Source organism: Euprymna scolopes, chromosome 15 (assembly GCF_053919585.1).
Source record: "Euprymna scolopes isolate OS-2025 chromosome 15, ASM5391958v1, whole genome shotgun sequence".
NCBI classification, from domain to species: domain Eukaryota; kingdom Metazoa; phylum Mollusca; class Cephalopoda; order Sepiida; family Sepiolidae; genus Euprymna; species Euprymna scolopes.
Genome location: NC_136496.1, coordinates 79,370,465 through 79,395,402, shown reverse-complemented (window position 1 = coordinate 79,395,402; position 24,938 = coordinate 79,370,465). Strand labels below are relative to the sequence as shown.

General features: G+C 34.4%; 2 protein-coding genes across 7 annotated transcripts in view; one reads left to right on the top strand and one right to left on the bottom strand.

Annotated features, from left to right (window-relative positions):
* LOC145293934 (KICSTOR subunit 2-like) overlaps positions 1-1,578 on the bottom strand; it is a 229,609-nt gene extending 228,031 nt beyond the window's left edge. The window contains exon 1 of one of the 2 annotated variants that reach the window (XM_080140772.1): positions 1,430-1,578. The gene's annotated coding sequence lies outside the window, so the exon portion shown is untranslated. The remainder of the gene's footprint in view (positions 1-1,429) is intronic. The other variant, XM_080140766.1, reaches the window with a different exon arrangement.
* LOC145293935 (mitochondrial inner membrane protein Mpv17-like) overlaps positions 1-24,938 on the top strand; it is a 146,083-nt gene that overhangs the window by 108,270 nt on the left and 12,875 nt on the right. For all 5 annotated transcript variants that reach the window (XM_080140776.1, XM_080140774.1, XM_080140777.1 and 2 more), the window contains exons 4-5: positions 10,557-10,652; positions 19,192-19,224. In XM_080140776.1, coding sequence (XP_079996902.1) covers positions 10,557-10,652; positions 19,192-19,224 — 129 coding nt within the window. The remainder of the gene's footprint in view (positions 1-10,556; positions 10,653-19,191; positions 19,225-24,938) is intronic.

The window sequence follows — 24,938 nt, the reverse complement described above, 5'->3', positions numbered from 1 at the left end:
GGGGAAATCGTATATAGTGGTTGTAGCTAGTCGAATGATTTTTGTGAAAGTTTGGCAAGAGGGAACCATAGATTGGAGTTCAGTCGAGCACTTGCCATGGAAATAGCGATAGAGCAGAAACAGGCTCACAACGTCTCTTCTGTGGGAAAGAGGTTGCAAGGAAGAGAAAAAGGCACCATCTGCTGTATATTAACTTTCTTTATATTCCATATTCCTTTCAGTTCTCTGGTTAGTTCGAGTTCCGCACATTTCTTAAATTTTTCTGTCTCTTTAATCTTTACCCTGCGATCTGCTGGGACAGCAAAATCTACAATTTGTCATTTTTTTTTCTCGTTGTTATCATTATTGTAATTGATATTATTCACTAACATTACATCGGGTATTGGGATGCATAAATCTGATTGACGAAAAGCCATTTACATTTAACTCAATTGAGATATTTACATCCAAATCTACAATGTGGTTTTACTCTGACAGCCTTTGTGCCATAAAATTGTATGAATGAATGATTCAATTGAGACATTTTTGGTACTTATGCAGAATAGGGACTGCATTATCATCAGCGGGTAGGTCATATAAACTGCAGAAAGGATTTGAAACACTTAGCCAAAGAAATCGCCGCAGCCGATAATTGGCAAACAGTATCTTTTGTTTATTAAATTTTTTAATGCTAACTTTTGTTTATTAAATTTTTTTTATGCTAACTTTTGTTTATTAAATTTTTTTTTAATGGTAACTTTTGTTTATTAAATTTTTTTAATGGTATCTTTTTTTATTAAAATTTTTAACGGTATCTTTTGTTTTTTAAATTTTTTAATGGTATCTTTTGTTTTTTAAATTTTTTAATGGTATCGTTTGTTTATTAAATTGTTTTTAATGATATCTCTTGTTTATTAAATTGTTTTTAATGATATCTCTTGTTTATTAAATTGTTTTTAATAGTATCTTTTGTTTATTAAATTTTTTTAATTGTATCTTTTGTTGACTAAATTTTTTAATGGTGTCTTTTGTTTATTAAATTGATAAGTGAAAGTACAGAATAGTTAAAAAAAAGTCCCTCTCTACATATTAAGAATAGCTTTCTAAATAATAACGTTATTATTTCAGCACAGTCTGGAAACTGCACAAGTACCTTTTTTTTATTGAAACTACTATATGATGACTGTTTTCAATTATAATTACATGCTTTTTCCTTAAAATTTTAACTGTTTCAAACATTGGCCATCGCTTTCAGTAAAAAAACAACCCTGCGCCTTCTTAAAAATTGGTCAGCGTTTTCACACACAGACACACACACAAAAAAAAAGTTTTTATCTGACAGCTTCCAGCGGTTTACAAAACCTTTGCAGAATGTTTCGACAATAACAGTTCCTATCTGCATAAATACCATTTTTTTTTAATTCTCAAGTCACAAAATATAATCACTTACCTTTTTAGTTGATATCTAAAAGTCTTTGATTTTCTCAATTTTGCCTGAACAAAGAAAAAAAAAAAGAAAAAAAAATCCTCATACATTAACAAGAAGCGAAAAAAATAATCTGACAATCATTCTGTCAAACTTAATTGGCAGACATTTTCTTCTCACTTGTTCTCTTTCTCTTCCCCCTCTCTCTCCCTGTCTTTCTCTTTCCCTCTACCCCATTCCCCCCTCTCACCACTCCCCCATCTAACCGTTCAAATCCTTCATGGTGTCTAAACATTTGAAATAATGCATGGGAAAACTGCACAGCAGATTCAATTTCACAAAAATAACATTAAAACTTTTTTTTTAAATCCTTTTCTTTTTAAGTCTAGTTTTGAAAAGTCAAACGAATAAATTGGAAACGAATCTACAAACTACATTCATGTACATTTTATGTCTTTCAATTTAAAGTTGATAAATGACATTATTTAGTTGTCAGATTGAATGGGGGGGGGGGCACAGATGGCCGACGGCTCAATCGCCTAGTGCTGCTAGCAAGAAAATCAGTTGAATAAAAATAAATGCGGGGTGAACGTGACAACTTGACCTTTTTGTAACTTTTCAAACATATAAACTATATAAATAGGAACAAAGTGTAGTATCTGTTTTGATACTACTCTTAACCGCTTCTGACCTTGATCAGTGGAGGAGAAATCCTTCTAGACTGAGGCAATTTTTTTTTTTTTTTTTTTTTTTGTTCCTATCCAGAGTGCCCATTTTTTTTGGGGGGGGAGCTGGATTTTCCCCACATTAAAAACCGGCCTTGTGTCTAACTCTGCCCTTGTGGGGAGGCAAGTGAATATGAACAATAAAAAGAAAGAAAAACAAACTTGTGTGTATGAATCAACAAGAAGGGACGGAGTGTTACCATTAATGATGGTGGTCATCATCATCATCATACTGATTAAAATGTACTCTGGGAGTTGTTTCATTTTGATGTAGCTGCTACTGTTGTTTTACTTCATTGTTCATTTTCTTCAGCATGTGAAAACTTCGGTCTTACAATAAGTATGAGCAAGACAGAAGTCATGCACCAGCCTGCTCTTGGCAGCATGTACCAGGAACCGAACATCCAAGTAAATGGTCAGAGCTTGAAAGCAGTAGACCATTTCATCTACCTTGGCAGTACACTCTCTCGTGCTGCCAATATCGACATCGAAATCACAAACCGCATTGCCAAGGCCAGCAGCACCTTTGGCAGACTAAGGAAAACAGTCTGGGAACGAAGAGAAATTCAGCAGTACACAAAGGTCAAAGTGTACAAAGCAGTGGTCCTGACATCTCTTCTATATGGTTGTGAAACGTGGGTTCTCTATAGACGTCACGAAAAACAACTAAACCACTTCCATCTTTGATGTCTTCGGAACATCTTGAACATTCGCTGGCAAGACAAAATCCCAGACACTGATGTTCTCGAGAGGTCCAAGCTCCCAAGAGTCATCACTACGATCCACAAAGCGCAAACCCGCTGGGTAGACCACGTGTATCGGATGACAGACTCGCGCATACCAAAACAACTGCTCTATGGTGAACTCCGGTGCAGAATGAGAAGACCTGGTGGACAGCGCAAACGGTTCAAAGACACTTTGATGTCATATATGAAAGACTTCAACATTGACATGAACTCATGGGAAAGCAGTGCTTCCGACAGGCCAACCTGGCGCCGCTTGGTACACGAGGGTTCTCTGCTCGCGGAGGCAAGACGAACTGAATCTGCAAAAGAGAAGCGCACTGCGCGAAAAGCCCGAGATGCTGAAGTGGTCGTCTTCAGCCACTGGTGTCCAACATGTGGCAGGGGCTTCCGTGCCCGGATTGGACTGATCAGCCACCTGCGGACACACAACTAGTTGTCTATGGTCATAATCGACTCCGATTGATGAACACACACTTCATTGTTCATAGTTGATCTTTGGCTGGCAAGAGACAAGCTGCAACGCTGATTGTTGTTGAGCATCATTCATACATGATTTTTGTTGGCATTCGTTTCCACAGTATCTTTCTATCAAGAATTATTCCTGGCAAGATACCAGATATTTATAGGAGGAATCACGTGAAGGTCGCCAACATCCCTTAGTGAAAGTGTTTCTATGGAACAAACTGGATTCAAACTTTGTACACTCAGGTTGTCTGTCCATGTCATGAACCACTGAGCCACTGTCACCTCCCTGATGCTAGCGTATAAATCATTTGACGGCTGCTAACAGAGTTGCTGCTATTACGATGATGATGGTAGGATGGAGCTGCTGTTTGTCTCCAGTAGAAGAACCTTCATACCGATGATGATGATGATGATGAGTTATTGTTGATGTGGCTAAAGAGAACTGTAGAAGGAATCATCAGAGTTGCCGCCATTTATTTTTGTTTCTATTTACTTACCACCCCACAAGAACAAAGTTAGACACAAGGTCAGTTTTTAATGTGGAGAAAAAATATAGCTCCCGAAAAGGGGGCACAAAAATAAAAATTGATTCAGAACTTTTCCTTAACTGACCAAGGACAGAATAGATTAAGTATAGCATTAGCACAGATACTACACTTTGCAAAATTTATTCGTTTTGGAAAATTTTACAATAAACATAATGTAATCATAAAATAAATCAGGTGCAACGCCATTCAAAAGTGTGGGGAAGTGGGTGTCTGTTGTCATCCTTGTCATTCTACTTAAGGGTTGTCTGTGTATTTTTACAAGCTAGGATTCAGTCACCATAACACCACATTCACTTCAGGGGTCATTCTACTTAACATTCCAATTTTTTAAAATTAATTAATTTATACATTTAAAAAAATGTTGTTTTTTTTTTTATTATTTATATATACATGATTATAATTCACAGTCGTGTATATACAATAATTTCATTGACATGAGGTTGGGGAGCAAAAACAAAAGTAAAAAAGCAGGTGTTAGTTAGACCCTCCCTACCCTTTCTAAATGAAAGATAGTCCCCTGTTTTCCGGCTTGTTTATGACCGAAAACAAGCTACACTTTGCTCCTAGACTAAAGGCCAAGTTTATTTGTGTTTGTTAAGTAAGTCTGACGTCTGCATAGAATTCACGAAAATTATGCTTCATGTTTGTCTGCAGGACTAGTACAGAAGCAACGTTGCCACTTTCACAATTTTAAATGAGATAGTAAAAGTTTCTATTTCTATTTACAATCATTATAATTATTTATATGCAAACGTTTGAATTGAAAGCCATGTTTAATTTTAGAAGAGTTGCCAATGGGTAGAAAATCTGTATAAATCCTGAGGTGAAAAATAGAGTTTTTGGTGGGTAGTTAATCTGTATAAGTCTTGGACTTTAAAATTTTGCAGACAAAGAGCAAAGATGTTTCTCATGTGAAGACGAAAAATAATGTACAGAAATTCTAACAGATCCAGTATGTTTTATTGAGTAATTTTGGTTTCTGATTTGTTTCTAGCAGAACGTGGCTCCATTTGATTGGTCAGTTCCTATCACCAGTTTCTATAAATAGAACCTTCCAATTTTCTTTAATGATATCTTCCGCTTATATCAAAAATATTGCAGCACAAACAAATATACATTGCTCTTTATTGTCGAATGGAGGATGTTCTCAGCCATTGTATGCAATTAGTTGAACACATGTCATTATTTTTTACCATCATTAGTAAAAATGATTAAATATTTTTCACATTATTCTAAATTTGTTTAACGACTTATCACAAATACATTATCGAAGCTGTGTTTACTGCTGTCCTCTACACACATACATAGGGGAAGCCGTAGTCCCCCAGGTTGGGAAATTAATCTCAATTTCAGCTGTTTGTACCATTCTCTACTCACATTCCTGTATATATAAAACAACTCTGCAATCTTTCTAATCTTTTCTTCTGCAAGAACCCATGGCATAGTGGATGAAGTACTTGCTAAAATCCCAAGTTTGACAAGATACACCTGAAAAAGGTTGGAGGTTACCGAAACATGAAAATAACACTGAAATGATATGAATAATGCAATATAATTTAAAAAATTCAGAAACGTTCTTTCTAGAAATTTTAATATAGCAGATGAGTTTTTATTTCTTCATATTATACTAATGTAAAAATATTAAATTGTTGGATATTGAACCAGGGCGATACCAATAAAATCGGAGGTGTGCACACACGCATATTCCAGATGGCCTTTGATTTACATTCATGTGTCCTATAAAAATGACCTGAATTGTAACTATCACCAAAAACAAAGAAAGGCTTACATTCCAGGTTGGGAAGTTAGAATTGTACAATGCAAAATAAAAAAGAAACAATTAAATATTTTTAATATTTACATTTCAGGAATGTCGGTTGATGTCTATGGTAAGATACAGTTAACATAAATAACCAGAGAGAGAGACAGAGAGACAGATAGAGAGAAGACAGAAGACCGACAGTCATCCAGCGTGATTGACATTTTTGCACCGTCGTCTGCCACTCATGCACAAACACGCACTTACAGCTACACGCAGTTATGTTCCGTCTCTCTCTTGCCGATGGCCAAAAATTCATTTTAAATAAACTTCTATGTTGACAAAATTCATCTCTGTTGATTTCGAGAACAGCAACAAAAGAATTGTCAGGTGTATATATAATTTTGCAAACATTTGAAAAGTTCAAAATAGAAAATTATACATGCATTCGATAACGCAACAAAATGATGTGTAGGTTGTGGGTTTTCACATTCCAATAACACTGCAAATACTTAAGTTTAACTTAGTCAAATATCCAAATACATAGAAGACATTGTCATGGCTGCTGCAAAGAAAGCGGGCTCCCTCTACCATGCTAGGAAACTTGTCACACTTGCTACACCCTTTCATCATAAGCGGCATAAAATTGCCCATGTTTTGCACAGAGGTATTGAAAATCACAGACGGAATTCCAAAAGTCAGGCTGCTTTACTGCAGCCTTTCTCTCACAGACGTGATGTTGCTAATCTCAGCCTTTATTACCAATACTATTATAGCATGTGCTCTTGAGAATTGTATGATCTATTCCTTGCTTCCTTTGTTCCAGCTCATTTGACTCGTTGATCTCGTGGTCTCCATAAATTTGCTGTTTTAATACCGCATTGTAATACAGCTTCCTATTCCAGTAGCTTCTTTCCAAGAACTATAAGCTTGTGGAACTCTCTTCCTGCTCACTGTTTTCCTTCTATATATACCTTAGTCTTTACAAGACTAAGCTCAATAGGTATCACCTGTCTTTGCGATAATCATCTTTCGTTCTTCTTAGCTGCTTAAAACAAGTTGCTTCATATCTTGTCTCAAGCAATTTCCATAAAAGAAATAAAAAAAAAAAAAGGTTTTCATAAATATTTAGCAATTAAAAAATGTTTTCTTATAAATATTTAATAATATATAACAAATAATGACTCAACGGGTCACAAGTAATCTAGTGCTGTTACAATTTTCTTATCAAAAGCTATAACAATATTTATGAATCGGATTTTTTAAAAGTCAACTCCTACATCTTGGTTTTACTGTTTCTTTCGATAAGCATTTCCCGAAAACTAAAACGGCATGCATTTTTTTTTTTAATGAAAATTGCTCCAGACAAGGCATGAAGCCACTTGATGCAAATGTTAATGTTCCAACCTAGAAAACATAAATTTTTTCCCCCTTTATCTGTAATGTTGTTCATGGAATGTGAGAACTACAGGACAAAATAAACAAGAGTTACAAAGCTACCAAACATAAAGCGTAAGCCCACTACCGTGGGTCGTGATTAAAAATTTTTAAACTCAGCTGAGACACACAAATAGACCAGTTTGTAGTGGCGATTGGACGCAGTTTAAGAAACGAAGTCATACTTACATCATGCTTGCGTACTTCTGACTTTCTTCGTGCCGCACACAGATTAAGTGCCTAAACATCACAAATTGCTGTTTCTACCCTTCTATTAGGATTAATTTATCCTAGGCTCAGCCATGAGACAACAATAATCCCGTTAATTAAAGCTTCTTTTTTTTTTTCCGTGTATCAATTCTTCTTTTCTTTCCTCCAACTATCACTGAACATTTTCAAGACTATTGTTTTTTGTTTTCCTTTTTTGCAGATGAGAAGTTCTCGTTATTTGTTTTTGGTGTCACCAGATCAGGCTGTCTCAAGATACTGGCTTCCTGACCTAAAATACACCAAACATTGATGTTATTGTCTTCTCCTTTTTTTTTTTTTTTTCTCTTGCAAAACTAAATCAGGTTCTGCACCGTTAAAAGCAAAAACAACAATTTTCCTCTACAAAACAACCAAACTAAACACCATGAATAAATATATGAAGATACATAAAAACTTCAAGCATAAGAACTTTTTCTGAAATAAATGAATTCAGCATTTAATAACCACTAAAAATGAGTTGACATGCCATAAAACAAAATAATCAACCCAATCACCATGAATAAATATTTGAAGATATAAAGGACTTGAAACATTAAAACGTCCAAGGATGAAGTACTGCTGTCACATCTGGGCAGGCGCTGTTAGGAAGACTTTATCCTACCTTGACAGAGTTCAGAATAGACTTCATAGCCTAGTGGGGGGGGATACCCTTTTCTCTTCACTACAACCTCCTTCTCACAGAAGAGATGTTGCGAGCCTGTCTCTGTTTTATTATTATTTTCGTGGTAAGTGTTCGTCTGAGCTCCAATCTATGCCCCCCTCTCGCCAAACATTGACTGTAAACACTACCAATAATTTCCCCCACTCTTTATCTGTGCCTTAACCTAAATGTAGATTCCATGAACAAAGCTTCTTTCTTAGAACTACAGACCTGTGGAACTCTTTTCCATTTACCTGCTTTCCAGCTGACTACAATATGGCCGTCTTCAAGTCCAAAGTTCTTCATGAGCCATTCCCCTTAAGTAATCCAATTTATCAAACTGACTAATGATTACTATGATATTGTCCTTTTGACCAATGTACACTCTTTAACCCTTATCCTCGAATGGCCTCTGAGCCTTGATAAGTGGTGATACCTTTGTAAAAAAATAAATAAATAAATAAAAATTACCAAAATAGCTGAACTCATAAATGGTTGATATGTCATAAAACAAAACAATGAACCTAAACACCATAATAAATAAATATTTGAAGATATAAAAAAAACTTGAAGCAGAAAAGCTTTTACCAAAATGACTGGATTCAGCATTAAGTAACCCAAAAAGGGTTGATATGCTATAAAACAAAACAACAAAACCAAGCCTAATCCATTATTTGTATTGAGAGGTGACAGTGGGGTAGTGGATACTGGCACAGACTGATGACTCAGCGTACCGTGCTCGAATACTGTCAGATTCATAGAACCCCTTTCACTATTGATGTTGAAACTCCAATGTAAGTTAGGACAAAACAGGCCTGGAAAGATTTGGAATGACTCAAAGATGACCTCAAGCAATAATACGTCAGAACCAACATAAATGACAGCATTTCATGGAGAAAGTCACTTTGTGTCCCCATAACTAACTGATATCTGATGTGGAAAAGATATGTTACATAAAAAATAAGTAGAATAAAGGCTTAGTATCTATCTATCTATCTATTGTAGAAAAGGAATTTTGTGTGTGTGTGTGTGTGTGAGGTCGTTTTTTATGAACACTGAAATGGCTCCACTAATTTTTCATAAAATTTCACACAGATGTACTTTATGTATCTGTCGGTGTTCTTAGATAGGTTTTGTGTCGGAATGTCTTCGATAAGTATTGATAATCGAAATAATCTGATGAAAGAAGGAAGAGGCGATTTTGACCAGAGTTAGCACCTTATATCGCCTCACATCATAAGTACATTTATAAAGCTTTATTATCACACAAGTAGAAAGGTCTGGCATATAAAATCAACAGTAAGCTCTTAGATGTGACTGAGGCATGCTTAAAATGAATGATTTTGTTTACAGCATAATTGGAGCATGATACTTGATTTTTGCATTTTAAACTTTAATTCAAGCTATTTTATATAAAAATAATTTTATAAAATCAAAAGTAGGTTCTCTACAGTGCAGTGTAGACGACAATGTATTATAAATTAAGTTACTGCAGGGAGACATATGAAGCTTCCTTTTGATGTACTGCGATGGGTCACCAATGAGCAGACAATCAATTTGATTGAAAAAATGGGCGATTTCACCGATTTCGATGACAATAAGAATATGGGAGTGTGAAACATTTATTGATCATCATTCAATCCGGGGCAACGTCGGGTTTCCTTGCTAATTTTAGATAAAAACAGTCTTTTTGGTACTTTGCAGTCAATTTACTAGAAGCGGAGGTATGATTCTTGATTTCTTCACTTTCTTGGGCAACATTGGGATGTGAATCCAGCTTGGTTTTTGATAAATATTCGTAAAGTGTGCATTCAACCTTCCCAAAATGAGGCAGGAAATTGTTGGTGAAATAATTTGCATATAGCATTGCATTAATGAGATGTAAACATTTTTGTGCTTTTCATTTTTTTTAGAAAAGTTACGAGTATTCAGTTTTTGTTAGAAATAAATATTTTATTTTATCAAAAATAAATATAAACGGAATTTTATACTTTTTATTTTTAAGGAAAAAAAATGTTTTCCTGAACGAACTCGATTGAAAAATTCCATGTTCTGTTATTTTATTTTTACTTAAAATGTGTGGAACTTGAGTGACATCAAATACAGTGACAAGCTAAACTTGTTCCTTTCATATACTAAAATGATTGAAATGCAGAATCTACACTTACTCTAATCTTCAGATACTAATTCTTTAAAAATCTGCCATGAAATAGCGTGGCAAAAGGAGACTAAATTTTCTGCTGAATTAGAAGAACAGGCAACTCGAAGTCTGCAGCAAACAGTTTAAGATAAAAAAAAAATCATTCTATTTTTCTAAAAAGATAAAAATAAAGAGATCATTTTATATTTCATAGAGTAATATATTTTTTTATAATACTAAAAACAAATTCAAAACAGGTTCCCAATTTTAATTAATTGTCCCAACTGACAACCCAAACTTTGTAAAAAAAAAAAAAAAAAAAAAACGTTCAAGATATGTAAATAATATAAAGTTCAGGCCTTGTTTAGAATATTAAACTCATTTTGTTTATAATTTCTTAAATTTGTCTTTGCTTCTATAGGGATGCTTCGCTCCGATGTTTTTAACTTCATTTATTGCTGGGATGGAATTCCTTCGTGGAGGAAAATTAGCTGAGATTAAGAATAAAATAAAACAGGTATTGTATGCTTTTTCTCTTCATTTTTTTTTTTTTCAAATCAAAAATCATTCAAAATGTTCTGGTAATGTTATGTAAAGGGAAATAACTTTGATTTCTTTTCATATTTATTTCCCTTATCTTGTCATGTGTGTGTGTGTGTGCATGTCCACAGAGAGGAAGGGGCTGGGCAAAGAAGAAAGGGGAATAAGGAAAAAGAGAGGGAGAGAGAGATAAAAGTTATATGACATTTTTTCCCTGAATAATGCCGGATAGCCCTGCTAGTTTCTCGTAAAATTAGAAGAGCTAATTCGTATTTCTGTTCAGGTGAGAGGTGTATGACAAATCTAATAAATGAACAGAGGCATCAGTCAGTCATAACATATCTGCAAAAAAGTATAATACCAAAAGAAATCCAGAAGTACTCTCCTTCCTCAATAATTGTGAAGAAATGGTAAAAACAAAACTGCTTGCATGCGTCGTCTCCAACAAACGTGTAGGGTACACATGTGTTTTCGCTCATAAGCGATCAAGAAAACAAATCAACGAAACAAAGTCTTTTTACATACCTGCACGGACATTAGTCTTCATTCTCTGATTGTCATTCCTTTTCAGCTTAACGAATCTACTCATACATGGAATCACAATGGACACTTGTTGATCTTTCAACGGTTTTATTTAGAGAGGTTGTTCATGGGAAAAGAGACCATTATCATTTTTTTTTTTTTTTTTTTTTTTTTTTTACACAGTGGTCACCACTTATCAAGGCCCGGAGCCACTCAGGGATAAGGGTTACTGCAAGTACATTACGTTAGTGTGGAGATTTGATGAAGTGTTTACTTAAGGGGGCGGTTCATTAGGAATTTGTTAACGTTGGACTTGAACATATCCAAGTTGTAGTCAGGTGGGAAGCAGGCAGATGGAACAGACTTCCACAGGCGTGCAGTTCTAAGAAAGAAGCTTTGTTCATGGAATCCACGTTTTGATTTAGGCACAGATAAAGAGTGGGGGAAATTTTTTACAGTGGATTCAGCTAGACGGGTGTTTTTTGTGAAAGATTGGCGAGGGGGGACCAGAGATTGGAGTTCAGACGAGCACATGCCATGGAAATAATGATAAAACAAGGATAGGCTCGCAACGTCTCTTCTGTGGGAGAGAGGTTGCAGGGTAGAGAAAAGGGCATCCCCCACTAAGCCACGAAGTCTATTTTGTACTCTGTCAAGGCAAGATAGGCTGTTTTTAGCAGCTCCTGCCCAGATATGGCAACAGTATTCCATCCTTGGACGTACTTGGCTTTTATATAGATAGAGAATTGCATCAGTAGTGAGATATCTTCTGAAGCGGTAGAAGGATCCCACCATCTTTCCAGCGACCTTGACAACAGACTTGATGTACCTTATCCATTTCAGATCAGGAGTAAAGGTCAAACCCAGAAGCTTGTCAAAACATGGAGCCTCCCCAAAATGATTACTTATTTCTAATGATGCACAGGCAAAGTCTTAAGGCAACATTCACTTGGTTCTCTACATTGTCGGATGCATATTGCCTCTTTTGCTTCCTGACTGACTAGAAACTCTGTTCTATCCTCCAAGCACATGACATCATCTCTCTATCATATCATTTGATACCTGTATAGAGTGGAGTGATAACAGTCGCCCTAGAAAAGACGACATGATTCCATTTCCATTTGATGAAAACCAGTGTTCTTTTTTTGGTGCAGACCATCTACTAGTTGGCCAGTTGCATACAAGAGTGATAGGAGCTTTCTATTATATCTGAAAGTGACACAATGTTCAATGAGCAAGATCGGAGATGTGCCACTGTACAACTCATGCTTTCTACCAATCCAAGTTATGACAACAGGACCATTGCCAGCATTCTCAAAATGCATCGCTGGATTGGCACAAATAACAGGGACGAAAAGGTTGTTTTTAAAACCTCTGTTGAGCGATATGGAAGACAGCTGGGGTGACTAATAACTCCTAATTACATGATAAGTTAACACCTCAGTGCAATGAGGGTTAAAAATTGGTATAGATAAAGCCGAGAAGGGGAATAAATTAATAGGGAACGAAGAGAAAGAGAAGAGAAAAGAAAGAATAACTCCAAAAAGGTAGAGGGAGGAATTTCTGATTTGATAAAAATGATTGGTTTTTTAGAGTTAGGGTCCCTTTTACTGGCTGGCATTTGAGGCGTCCACATCGCTTTCACCCCGCCGGGGGGGGGGGGGGCGAAACCCTCATAAGAGCTAAGTTGAAAAGCTCTTGTTCTTAGCTGGGAAATTAATTAGAGGAACTAATGAAGCATGGATCAAAGAACTCGACTATAAACAAGTGTAAAATGATTTCTGAATAATTATTTTGTTGGTTTTTACGAAAATGAACCCGAGTTTTTCTTTCTTTCTCAATTGCCGGCCTGAATGAAGATGCAGTTTATTTCAGGTATGCCCTGACGCCAGATGATTAAAGAGATAGACTGGATCAGCACAAAGCCAGAGTGACGACTGAAATCGACAATTTTGCCACACGGACTTAGGGTCATGCATATTTCGCGTGCCCTTAGCAGCAGAAAGATATTTTCCAGTGACCAGTGAGAGTCTGGTCACCCTTGAGGGGTCCACCACTAGACAAGTAAGAATGTAGCCCTGCTGGGTTGCATCTATAGTTCTGTGAGCTGGGAGAGATGAACACGGCCAAGAGTACATCACAAGTATGCTCCCGTGAACCAGGATAGCGACGGATGTGGCCTGGCACTCGGACAGAGAGGGTGTTAGAGTTATATTATGACACTTTTAGTTAAGTGTAAAAAAGTTGACTGATGAAGTTAATTAAATAATGATTAATTAAATTATGATAATAATTGTTTTATTGAACAGTATAAAATTCGTTTGGGTAGCCAATATTTTTTAAGAATCAAGTGTAATAAATTGTCATTGTTTTAAATCTAGGTTAAGTTTTTTTTTTTTTTTTTGAAAGAAAACCTGAATAACAAGAAATATTATGTAGGTATGACTTCTTTAGATTTCAAAACTCAATATTATAACCACAAAAGTACATTCAATAATTAAAAAAACACTGTATGAAAACAACGCTAGCCAACAAATACTGGGAACTCAAGGAAAGCGGACGTTCGCCGGTAGTCGAATGGAAAATAGTAAGACAAGTAAACACATGTAGAGACCTAGACGACCCATGTAGATTATGCCTTCACAAAAAATTTGCTATCCTATGCTTTAAAGAACCTCAACATCTATTAAACTGTAGGAGAGAAATAGCGAACAACTGTGTTCACAGGATAAAATTTACTCTAGGATAGTGATACAAAATAATTTTAAAACTAACAATAACAATAGAAAATAAACAAATAAAATAAATAAATAAACAGGCATATACATAAACTATCACGCACACACACACATATATATATGTATATATATATATATATTTATATATATATATAAACTAACATATATAAAAAAACTTAACCTAGATTTAAAACAGGTCAAGACACTAGATATCTACGCTAAATAGCAAACACAAAGGAACGGATCAGTCAGAGGTCAAATGGGCCTTTGTCCTGTAAGTGCCTGCTCATTGGCTGATTAGGAAGGATGCAGTGGATACTAGAAAGCTGATTGGCTAACAAAAAACTCAATAGAAGGTGTGTATATAAAAACACGAGACAACCACAAAATTCTCGCATAAGCCTGAAGAATTCTGGAGTGGATGAAATGCGGAATATTCAGTGTAGCTTAATCACCATGTATATTTTATAACTTACTAACTAGCTCTACCTACGTATTGAGCACTGTTGAAGTAAATATTTAAAGTTTACGCATAAATTTATACTTTCGTATATTAACTTATGTGAGTAAATAAAGTAGTTATATATATATGTGTATATATATATATATATATATATATATATATATATATATATATATATATATATCTACTATTACATAAAAGTCACTTTGTGTGTGTGTGTGTGTGTGTGTGTGTGTGTGTGTGTGTGTGTGTGTGTGTGTGTGTGTGTGTAAGAGAGAGAGAGAGAGAGAGAGAGAGTTCCTTCCTCATAGGTTCCAAAACAGCTGAGCCTATATTTTGCAAATATCACACAAAAGTAATTTATATATCTGGCAGTGTTCTTAGATATGTTTTGTACAGAAATTTATCTGCTAAGTATCGAAAATCTAAAAAATTCAATCTTAAAAATAGTCTTTTATAGATAAAAAAAAAGAAGAATTTTTACACTGTTTAACGTAAAATATTCCCCTGTAAAAACTCTTCTTTTTTATCTGTAAGAGAAGAAAGACTATTTTTAAGATCGTCATGCCCAAATATCAGCTGACATGATATTGTAAACAAACACAGATGGAATTTGATGAATGACATTATCATTATTATTTTTTTTAATTTTTTCCTCAAATTAGTCCACTGGGAAAATTATTCCTCGTAATATATAATCAATATGCAATCTGCATAAATAAAAATATCATGTTTAAGCATATTGTATGTCCGGGCAACTGAATTAAAGGAATAAATTATAAGATGGTTAACATCATGAACTTTGGAATATAGTCTTTTGTCAGTTATTCACTATATTGCTCTGTAATTACATTGAGCTTCTTAAATAAGGATTGGTAGTCTACATATTATAAGCTTCTTAAATAAGGATTGGTAGTCTATATATTATAAGAAAATATATTTCCACAGAAATATATATATATATATATGTATATATACGTGTATATATATATGTATATATATATATACGTGTATATATATATATATATATATGTATATTTCTGTGGAAATATATATATATATATATATATATATTTCTGTGGAAATATATATATATATATATATTTGTGGAAATATATATATATATATATATATATATTTTTTTTTTTTTTTCTTTGGAAATATATATATATATATATATATATATATATATATATATATATATATATATAATTTGGGTTAAGAAATTCCGAGAGAAAGATGTATATATAAATAAAGGGGTGGTCACCAACAATGTGTATTTTTTAACATAAGACATCAGTCCAGCCCAATGAACCAGTCATAAAATTGAACATACAAATGAAAAGTAGAATCATTTACGCATGTTTCCACCTCTCGGAAACATTTCAAATGAACTAGGAAAATGTTCTTTTACGTTTTTAACACATCTTGAATATATTCTAATCATTTTAAATACTTTCTGAAGAGGACGCTTCACAGAACGTCTTCAATGATTTAAAAACATTATTACAATGATCTAAACATAATTTTCAATGAAAAACCAAAACACGGATTAATAAAATAATGTTAAAAAATACACATTGTTGGTGACCACCCCCTTATTTAAATGTATATACCAATCCTTTTTATTACGGTATGGACTGGATATATATATATATATTTATATAATTTCCAGTCCATACTGTTTTCAAAAGATTTGAAACACTCACTATTTGACAAAGAGGATTTTCCTCAAAATATATCATGGGACACAGTTACACACATTAGATCATTGTGTAGAAGTTTGACTTTTCAAGTAAGATTTATTTAAAAAAAAACAAAAAAAACAAGTAAATATATACATATAGAGAGAAAATCACTTGTTTTTTCTTCCCTCTTTGACACCAACAACTTTCCATTCCTTGCATTATGATAGCCTTCTAACACTTCCCTAAATGCATTATAATTTTATTATTATGCATAATTTAATCATTATTGATGACTATAAGGATAAGTGTATTGTTGATGAAATTTAAATAACTGATCACCAGATCAGTCCTACTTTTGTTGAGAGAAAGAAAAAAGAATGATGCAACATTTTATGAACTTGCAAAAGTCGGACATTTGATTACGAAAACATCATGTCAATATAGTGTTACACTTGTCGTGCATGACCGATCTGATGAGACCAAGTCACAGGTGTATCGGAAACTCTAGTGGAGACCTGTTTAGTTAGTCTGTTACAGGCAATGTTTTTTCACTTAATAACCAAACAAACCGTGTGTTCGCAAATCGATTTGTAGCACAACTATGATGGACCAATTCCTTGACACCAGCAGATAATCCAGACTCATAAGCATGAACAGCTGGCGTCGTATTGATGACATGTAGTAGCAGTAGTTTATTAAACAGCTGAAGTAACTGTACAGCATAATCACATTCACACACCGGTTTCCACTGGATCACCGAAGTTAAGCAACATTGAACCCGGTCAGTACTAAATGGGTGACCATTTGGGACTTCCAGGTGCTGTATGTGATCTCTGCTTATCTCGGCATTGTTTCCAGTTGTCCTGGACTTCTCCTTGCTACTGGATTGAAACAGTGCCGATTCAGGAGAGATGGGGTTGATGATTGTGCAACCCTTACATCACAATTACATGCACAGCAGCCCCTACAGGGGGTATCCTTTGTCTTTTGAGACTGAATAGAAGCATCGATGGAGTAGCTGTGTAGTAAAGTTCAATCTAGTCGTTGTGTACAATATCTAAGATGACATCAGATTTTTTCCGTAAAATAATATCAACGTAATTATAACTTCCGACCGACTAGCGAATAAAAGCGATTAGCTGTTGTCTATTTTAAGCAGCTGTATATAAAATCTAATCTTGTAAGTCATAATACTTTAGATGACACTTTATTTTTCTGTTATAAACAGTATTGCAATGATGTTGGACCAATTCCTTGACTCCATCGTCAACTAATAAAATAAACAGCTAGAGTTGCGTTAATGACATGTAGCAGCAGTTCATTCTATCTCTTCTTTTTTCATTGCTTTTAAGTCATTGTATTTCTGTTGCGTGTTGATTTTTTATCTTCTTTTTTTATAGGAGTGTTTGTAAAAATTTTTAAATGACAGCACACAATAATTTTGGGTTTATAAATAAAATAAACCCCTCTCACTACCAATTTTTTGCTGAAGGAAATATATATGTGGATACTTAAGGATTGGATTTGATATTTTAATATTGGAATTTAATTTTGAATAATTGGTGGACTTGTACAATGAACACCCTCCTTACATATTGTTTCGTTTCATCTTTTTTTTTTCAATTTTTCAGCTGTATATAAAATCCAGTCTTGGTGTAACCCACAATATTTAAAATGATACCATTTATTTTTCTGCAAAAAACGTAATAGTACAATGTATGTAATAGTTACAATACTGTAACGTCCAATTAACTTGAAAATAAAGTGAATTAGTATTTACACCTTTATTTCTGATGCAAGAATATGTAAAGTCCAATGTAGTTGTAAGACCTCCTATTTAAGATGACACCGTATTTGTTTTCATAATATAAACTTAAATGTAACATTTGAGCCGATATAAAACAAACTTTTTGGCAACCTTTATAGTGATAAAATTTTTGTATTATATTTATTCAAAATGAATAAAAAATAAAAGCCAATATCCAATCTATTCATAGAATAATGTTTTCTATTGTATTTCTTAAGCAACGATTTGTAAAATCGTTTGGCACAAATGTATTTGAAATTAAATTAGGTTTTAAAGCACAACATGTAAGATGACACTATTTTCTAAGTCATAATCTAAACAGATGAACCGATTTTCAAATGAAGCGAATGGAATTTACACTTAAATTTCTCAAGCAACTATATCTAAAATCGTATGTTGTTGCCGTTGTCGGCAACTACCCATTTCAGAAGACGATGGTGTAGCTCTGGTGATGTGAATCAATGATATTTCTGAATTTTTGAGATAAGGATTGGCTATTCGTGTTATTTGGATTCATCAGACTACTGTTCTCATCTGGAGTGTGATTTTCTCAACATATCAGTCGATGTAACCTCCGATCTTTTTCAGGTGTATCCTGTAGAACTCTGGAATGTCTCTGTCAAACTCTAGCATTTGGACAGGATTTCAAACGGAACCCTTTATTTACTTCACGGGAGTTACATGCTCTTGTCCCATCAGCCATGACTGGAAAGAGGTTCTAAGTAATTGTATTTTTTGGTCACCCACACTGAGAATGGAACCTTCAACCTTCAGGTGAAAATCACTTTTACAATTGATTTTTCCAAGTACTCTATCCACTGCATCACGGGTCCTTGAAATTTGGTATATAGGATATTCAGACATGTAAAAAAAACTTTTTAATCGGTTTTCATCTAGAAAAAGGAACCGTAGTGCAGTGGTTAGAGTACTTGGAAAAATCAATTGTAAAAGTGATTTTCATCTGAAAGTTGAAGGTTCAATTCTCAGTGTGGGTGACCGAAAAATACAATTACAAATTATTTAAAACCTACCTAGTCATGGCTGATGGAACAAGAACATGCTAACCCAATTCCCGAGTTTGACAGGCTATACCTGAAGAAGGTCAGAGGTTACATCAACCGAAAATTGTGAAAATCACACTCAAGATGAGAACAGTAGTCTGATGAATCCAAATAATACGAAAATGAATCAGTGTTTACATCTTTATTTCTGATGCTATCGATAAATTAAATGTGTTTCAATCATCCGTGAAACTGGATGTAATTTTTACATTTGTTTTAATTTTCTTTTCTTTTCAGGATTTTGTACCCATTTTAATGACAAACTACAAAGTAAGTTTCTTTTAATCTATATCTCTATAAAAGTGAGAATGTGTGTGTGTGTTTGTAAGGACACTTCTCAACCTATATACTCAACGAATTTTTGATCTACAGACTTGAAATTTAGTATATATAGGATATTCAGATATGTGAAAAACTTTTTAATTGGTTTTCATCTGGAAAAAGGGCTGCTAACAGATCAAACTTAGTAAATTGATACATGGGCGTCGTCAGAATTTTTTCTGTTCGTCAACTGTGCATGCGCTGTCGAGAAACACAGCAGCTTCTTTATGTTAAGAATAAGATTTTTTGAGAACACTTTAAAGATGGTGTCAAGCTGGCCTAATAGTTATTGTACTTGACTCATTGTCTTTAGGTTTTGGTTTCGATCTCAGCTCGATTTTTTTTTTACTTACAAGTAATGAACTGTTTAAAAAAAATATAATGCTCGCATGCACATGCCTCAGTTTCTGTATGAATTAAAATATAATATTTATGTATATTTTATGACCGGGCAACGCCGGGCAGCCTGCTAGTATAATGCAATGTTAAAGTGTTATTACTTTTCCATTTCAAAGTTTGGCCAACTATTTAGATTTCCTGTCAGCAAGTTTTTTTTTTTTTTTAAAATTTTATTCATTACAACCGTTCCATCTAATTATTGTTAAATTTTAGTTGAAAGACAATCTTAAGGGATGGATGGGGGAAGGGACAATTTAGTAAACATAAGCCCTGGGATTTTATTGATTAATAGCGGGGGGGGGGGGCTTGCCGTGTCATAAAATATGCTTAAATATATTTTAAATCAAGCAGATTTCATGTTTATTATTACAGAGCCAATTCTCTATTGAATATTATATTGTACCTAATATATAATAGTGGTTTCAAAAGTTTTTTTTTTTTTAAATTACTTGGGTGCCATCAGTTTAGAAAAAACCCCATAAAACTTGAAACATTTTTGAAACCAAAACATTTAGCTCTCATTTTAGTTGAAAGAAAATCTTAAGGGATAGAGGTGGAAAGTGCAATTTAATAAACATAAACCCTGGGATTGTATTGACTAATAGTGGGGGGGGGTCGTAAAATATGCTTAAATGTATATTTTAATTCATGCAGATTTTTATTATTACAGAGCCAATTCTTTATTGAATATTATATTGTACCTAATATATAGTAGTGATTTCAGAAGTTTTTAAAAGAATTAGAATCGAAACCAAAACATTTAGCGCTCCGGCCCCATCTCATACCGATATAGCTATCGAGAGATAGATAATAAAGATTTGATATTAAACGACTTGTAGAAAGAAGTAAAAATATGCTGGCAAGTTGAAATGAACATTTTTGCATTTTAACTTGTTGATACATGTCTGTACGCGTTAGTCGTCCATCCAAACAAAAATTATAAACCATCTTTAGTGTATGATTGCTATTCCCTGTTAATTTCAGTGTTATGTGACCAGCAGTTTAAGAGTTTATCGGTTAAATATTTACACACACACACACATATACATCTACTATTTTATTTATATAGATAGATATGAATAAAAATTTGTACTCATCAACATATTGCATATATCTCCCCTCTAAGGGAGATCTAATGTTTCACATATCATGATCAAATAAAATGTTTCTTATCAGATGCAAACCAACAAATCATAACAGCACATTTTTTTTTTTTTTTTTACATAAGCATAACCACTTATCAAGGCCCAAAGACCACTCGAGGATAAGGGTTAAGAGTGTACAGTAGTCAATTGGACAATATCGTTAGTAATGTTAACAAGTGGAACGGCTCATCAAGAACTCGTTTATGTTGGACTTGAAGACAACCATATTGTAGTCAGCTGGAAAGCAGGAAAACGGAAGACAATTCCACAGTCGTGCAGTTCTAAGAAAGAAGCTTTGTTCATGGAATCTACGTTTACGTTTAGGCACAGATAAAGAGCGGGGGGGGGGATTATTGATAGTGTTTACAGCTAGACGAGTGTTTCTTGTGAAAGTTTGGTGAGAGGGGACCATACATTGAAGCTCAGTCAAACACTTTCCATGAAAATAATGATAAAGCAGAGACAAACTCGCAACATCTCTTCTGTGAGGAAGAGGTTGCAGGGAAGAGAAAAGGACATCTCCTACGAGGTTACAAAGTCTATTTTGAACTCTATCAAGGCAGGACAAGTTCTTTCTAGCAGCTCCTGCCCAGATATGGGAACAGTATTTCATCCTTGGACGTACCTGGCTCTTATATAGGTAGAGAATAGCATCAGCAGTGAGATATCTACTGGATCGATAGAAAGATCCAACTATTTTTCCAGCGGCCTTGGCAACAGATTTGATGTATGTGTTTCATTTCAGATCAGGAGTAAAGGTCAAGCCCAGAAGCTTGTTAAAACTTGAGGCCTCCCCAAGACGAGAGCCATTCATTTCAATTGATGCCAGATGGGGATCAGAACGTTGATGGTGTAAAGAGAGAAGCTTGGTTTTAGATGCATTAAAAGTTAAATCATATCTCATGCCTCCCACGCTCCTCTTGTGGCTGAGGAACTTCATACTCGATCGTCTCTGTGAGAAAAATTCTCATGTTATAACGAAAATTTCACCACAACCGGAAAGAAGAAAGATTTTTAAATTTTGAAAAAGATCATTTATTAAGTTGTTGATGCCACCTTCTCTTCTGCTAGTGGCAGAGGAGGAGGATATTTTGAGGCGTTAGATCCTCAATTTACCAAAATGATCATATTTGGTATTAAATAACTCCAAAAGGGTTGATGATATGCCATAAAACAAAACAACCAAATCAAAGAAAAGTCTTCTATTAAACATTAGTCAGAGGAATAGCCAATGAAATTGTGCATACTTGTAAAATGAAATATTTGATTTACTCCTAGCAATATTGATAAAAAAGTTCATAGCATAAACAAATTCTTTTCATTTATTCAACGAAGGTTGTCAACCAGAGATGTAAAAAGTCCCCCAAATTTTAAAATGAAAAGATGACCAAGCATAACTGAAGATTTTGAAGCAATCATCTAGCAATAAGAATAGATGTTGCGAGCCTATCCTTGTTTTATCGTTATTTTCATGGCAGGTGCTCGTCTGAACTCCAATCCCTGGTCCCCCCTCGCCAATCTTTCATGAAAAACACCCGTCCAGCTGAATCCACTGTGAAAAATATTCCCCACTCTATATCTGTGCCTAAATCAAAACGCGGATTTCATGAGCAAAGCTTCTTTCTTAGAACTGCACGTCTGTGGAACTCTGTTCCGTCTGCCTGCTTCCCTCCGGACTACAACTTGGATGTCTTCAAGTCTAATGTTAACAAATTCCTAATGAATCGCCCCCCCCCTAATTAAACACTTCATAAAATCTCCTCACTAACGTAATGTACTTGCAATAACCCTTATCCCTGAGTGGCTTCCGGGCCTTGATAAGTGGTGATCACTGTGTAAAAAAAAAAAAAATGTTACCATATTTAAACTATAGCTTTATTCCTTTTTCATCTAATGTTGTTGTTCTAATGTGTCAATTCTAGCCTAGCTATAAATAGCTCGTTTTGTTTAATCAATTCGTACCTTCAATTGTAGACATGTCTCTTTCTTCATGAGATTCTCATGGATAGTGCTGGTTTTGATTAGAAATCCACTCTAAAACTTTTTGGTCTTTTTTTCTCATCAAATCTTTCTTGCACGTCATATATTAAAGCCATTGCTCTTTCTGCTGCTTCTAAATCGGTTCTCTCCATCACTCTGAGCACTTTCTCACACCCGAGAATATTCTCTATCTCTACAAATCTACTATCTATGAAATACTGTTGTCAAATTTGGGTCGGTGAATCTGTCCATTTTGAAGGTTCTTGATAAGATGCAGAAACGTATCTGTAACCTGATTGGCCTCACTCTTTCTTCTTCACTGCAACCTCTCTCTCACATATGTGATGTTGCTAGTCTCAGTCTTTTCTTATCACTACTATTATGACATGTGTTTCTCAGAATTGTTTGATCTATTCTCTGCTTCCTTTGTTCCAGCTCGTTTGACTCCTTGGTCTAGTGGTCTTCATCAATTTACTGTTTCAATACCTCATCATTATACAGCTTCCTGTTCCAGTAGCTTCTTTCCAAGGATTGAAAGGTTGTGGAACTCTCTTCCTGCTCACTGTTTTCCTTCTACCTACAACCTTGGTATTTTCAAGACTAAGGTCAATAAGCATCTCCCGTCTTTGCGATAATCAGTTTTCGTTCTTGTTACCTCCTTACATCAAGTGATCTCATCCTTTTTTTTTTTGAGTAATTTCGATTAAAAAAATTTACTCCAATAATAGTTGTTGTTGTTCTTCTTCATCATCATCATCATCATCATCATCATCATCATGTATGGTTTAATGATCATTTTATATGCTAGTATACACTGGGTGGCTTTTAAGAAATTGACTCCCAAAGTAACCTATCTCTGGTCAGGTTTTTATTGATCCCACTTTTCCTCAGGTCCATTTTTGTCACTACCTCTTACGCAATGTGCTCAGTACAAAGCCTTAATATATTCCCGCTTGAATATTAGAGCTGTTAATTCTAACACAACTGTGAGCATTTGCGTACAAACTTTACTCCTCATTTGTCACTAGACGACCTTTCTTGACATTTGGGCAAAAGCTTCTTCCAGATCCCAAGCTCTTTTTCTTATTAAAGTACTTCACTTGCATTTGCCTCAGGATAAATATAGCAAAAATGTTACTTTGCCCATGCAAAAAAAAAAAAAAAAAAAGAAGAAAGAAAAAGAAATCTGCATTTTATGTGACTTCTTATTTCCTGTTTGATTATTCCCTCAATCGCTTTTTAAGACCTGATCCATCAATTTTAAGCCTTTGTAACTAGTATTTCCCCTTTACTCTTGTAACAATTCACAATTGTACTAAGATCCCAATTTTTCGGGGATAACCTTTTCTTTTATGATCTGATTTGTTTAGTCTGTGATCATCTCAATGCCTGTTTCATCCGCAACTTTCAACATTTATGCAAAAACACCTGAGGATCATTCAACATTACCCTTCTTTATCTTACAGCTTCCGTATCATTTCTGTCTAAATTATTATAACTGGACAAGATTCTGCTTCAAAGACTTCTAGATTCTCACGGTTCCATAAAACTTCATCATAGTATTTCCATGCATCATTCTATTGTCCTATTTATTTGTTGCTAACACCCTATTGTTAGTTCGAATACATTTCTCTCCAAAACTGTCCATATTTGTCTTTGCTATCTGTTTAACTATCCTGAATACTTCATTCTTAGATTTAAAAACCTAGCTTTGCCAGCGTCCTTCTTGGCTTTCCATATTTCTCTTTGTGCTGCCTCTTTTTGACTCCCAATAAAAATTATTATTCACTAAATATTCTCAAGAGGATGACATATCCATTAAAACAGAACGTAGATGACCTGTGATACATTATCTATATGGACATTGACTATATATATAAAATAAATGGGGAGTTATGGAAGAGATTAAAATCAATTTTTTAAGAGGAGACTTATCGGGATAATGCAAAGCTCAACAAAATGTTTTGGAGCTTACATAGGAATCAATAAAGAAAGAAAATGAAGGTATAAAATCGTTGCATCCCTATTATGTTACCTAGCACCTTTTCTACTCTTTTGATAAGAAGCATTAGGCTTCGAAATACCATGGTATAAAGAGTTGCCATTAACGCAGCATCCCTAATTGATGTATACTCTGAT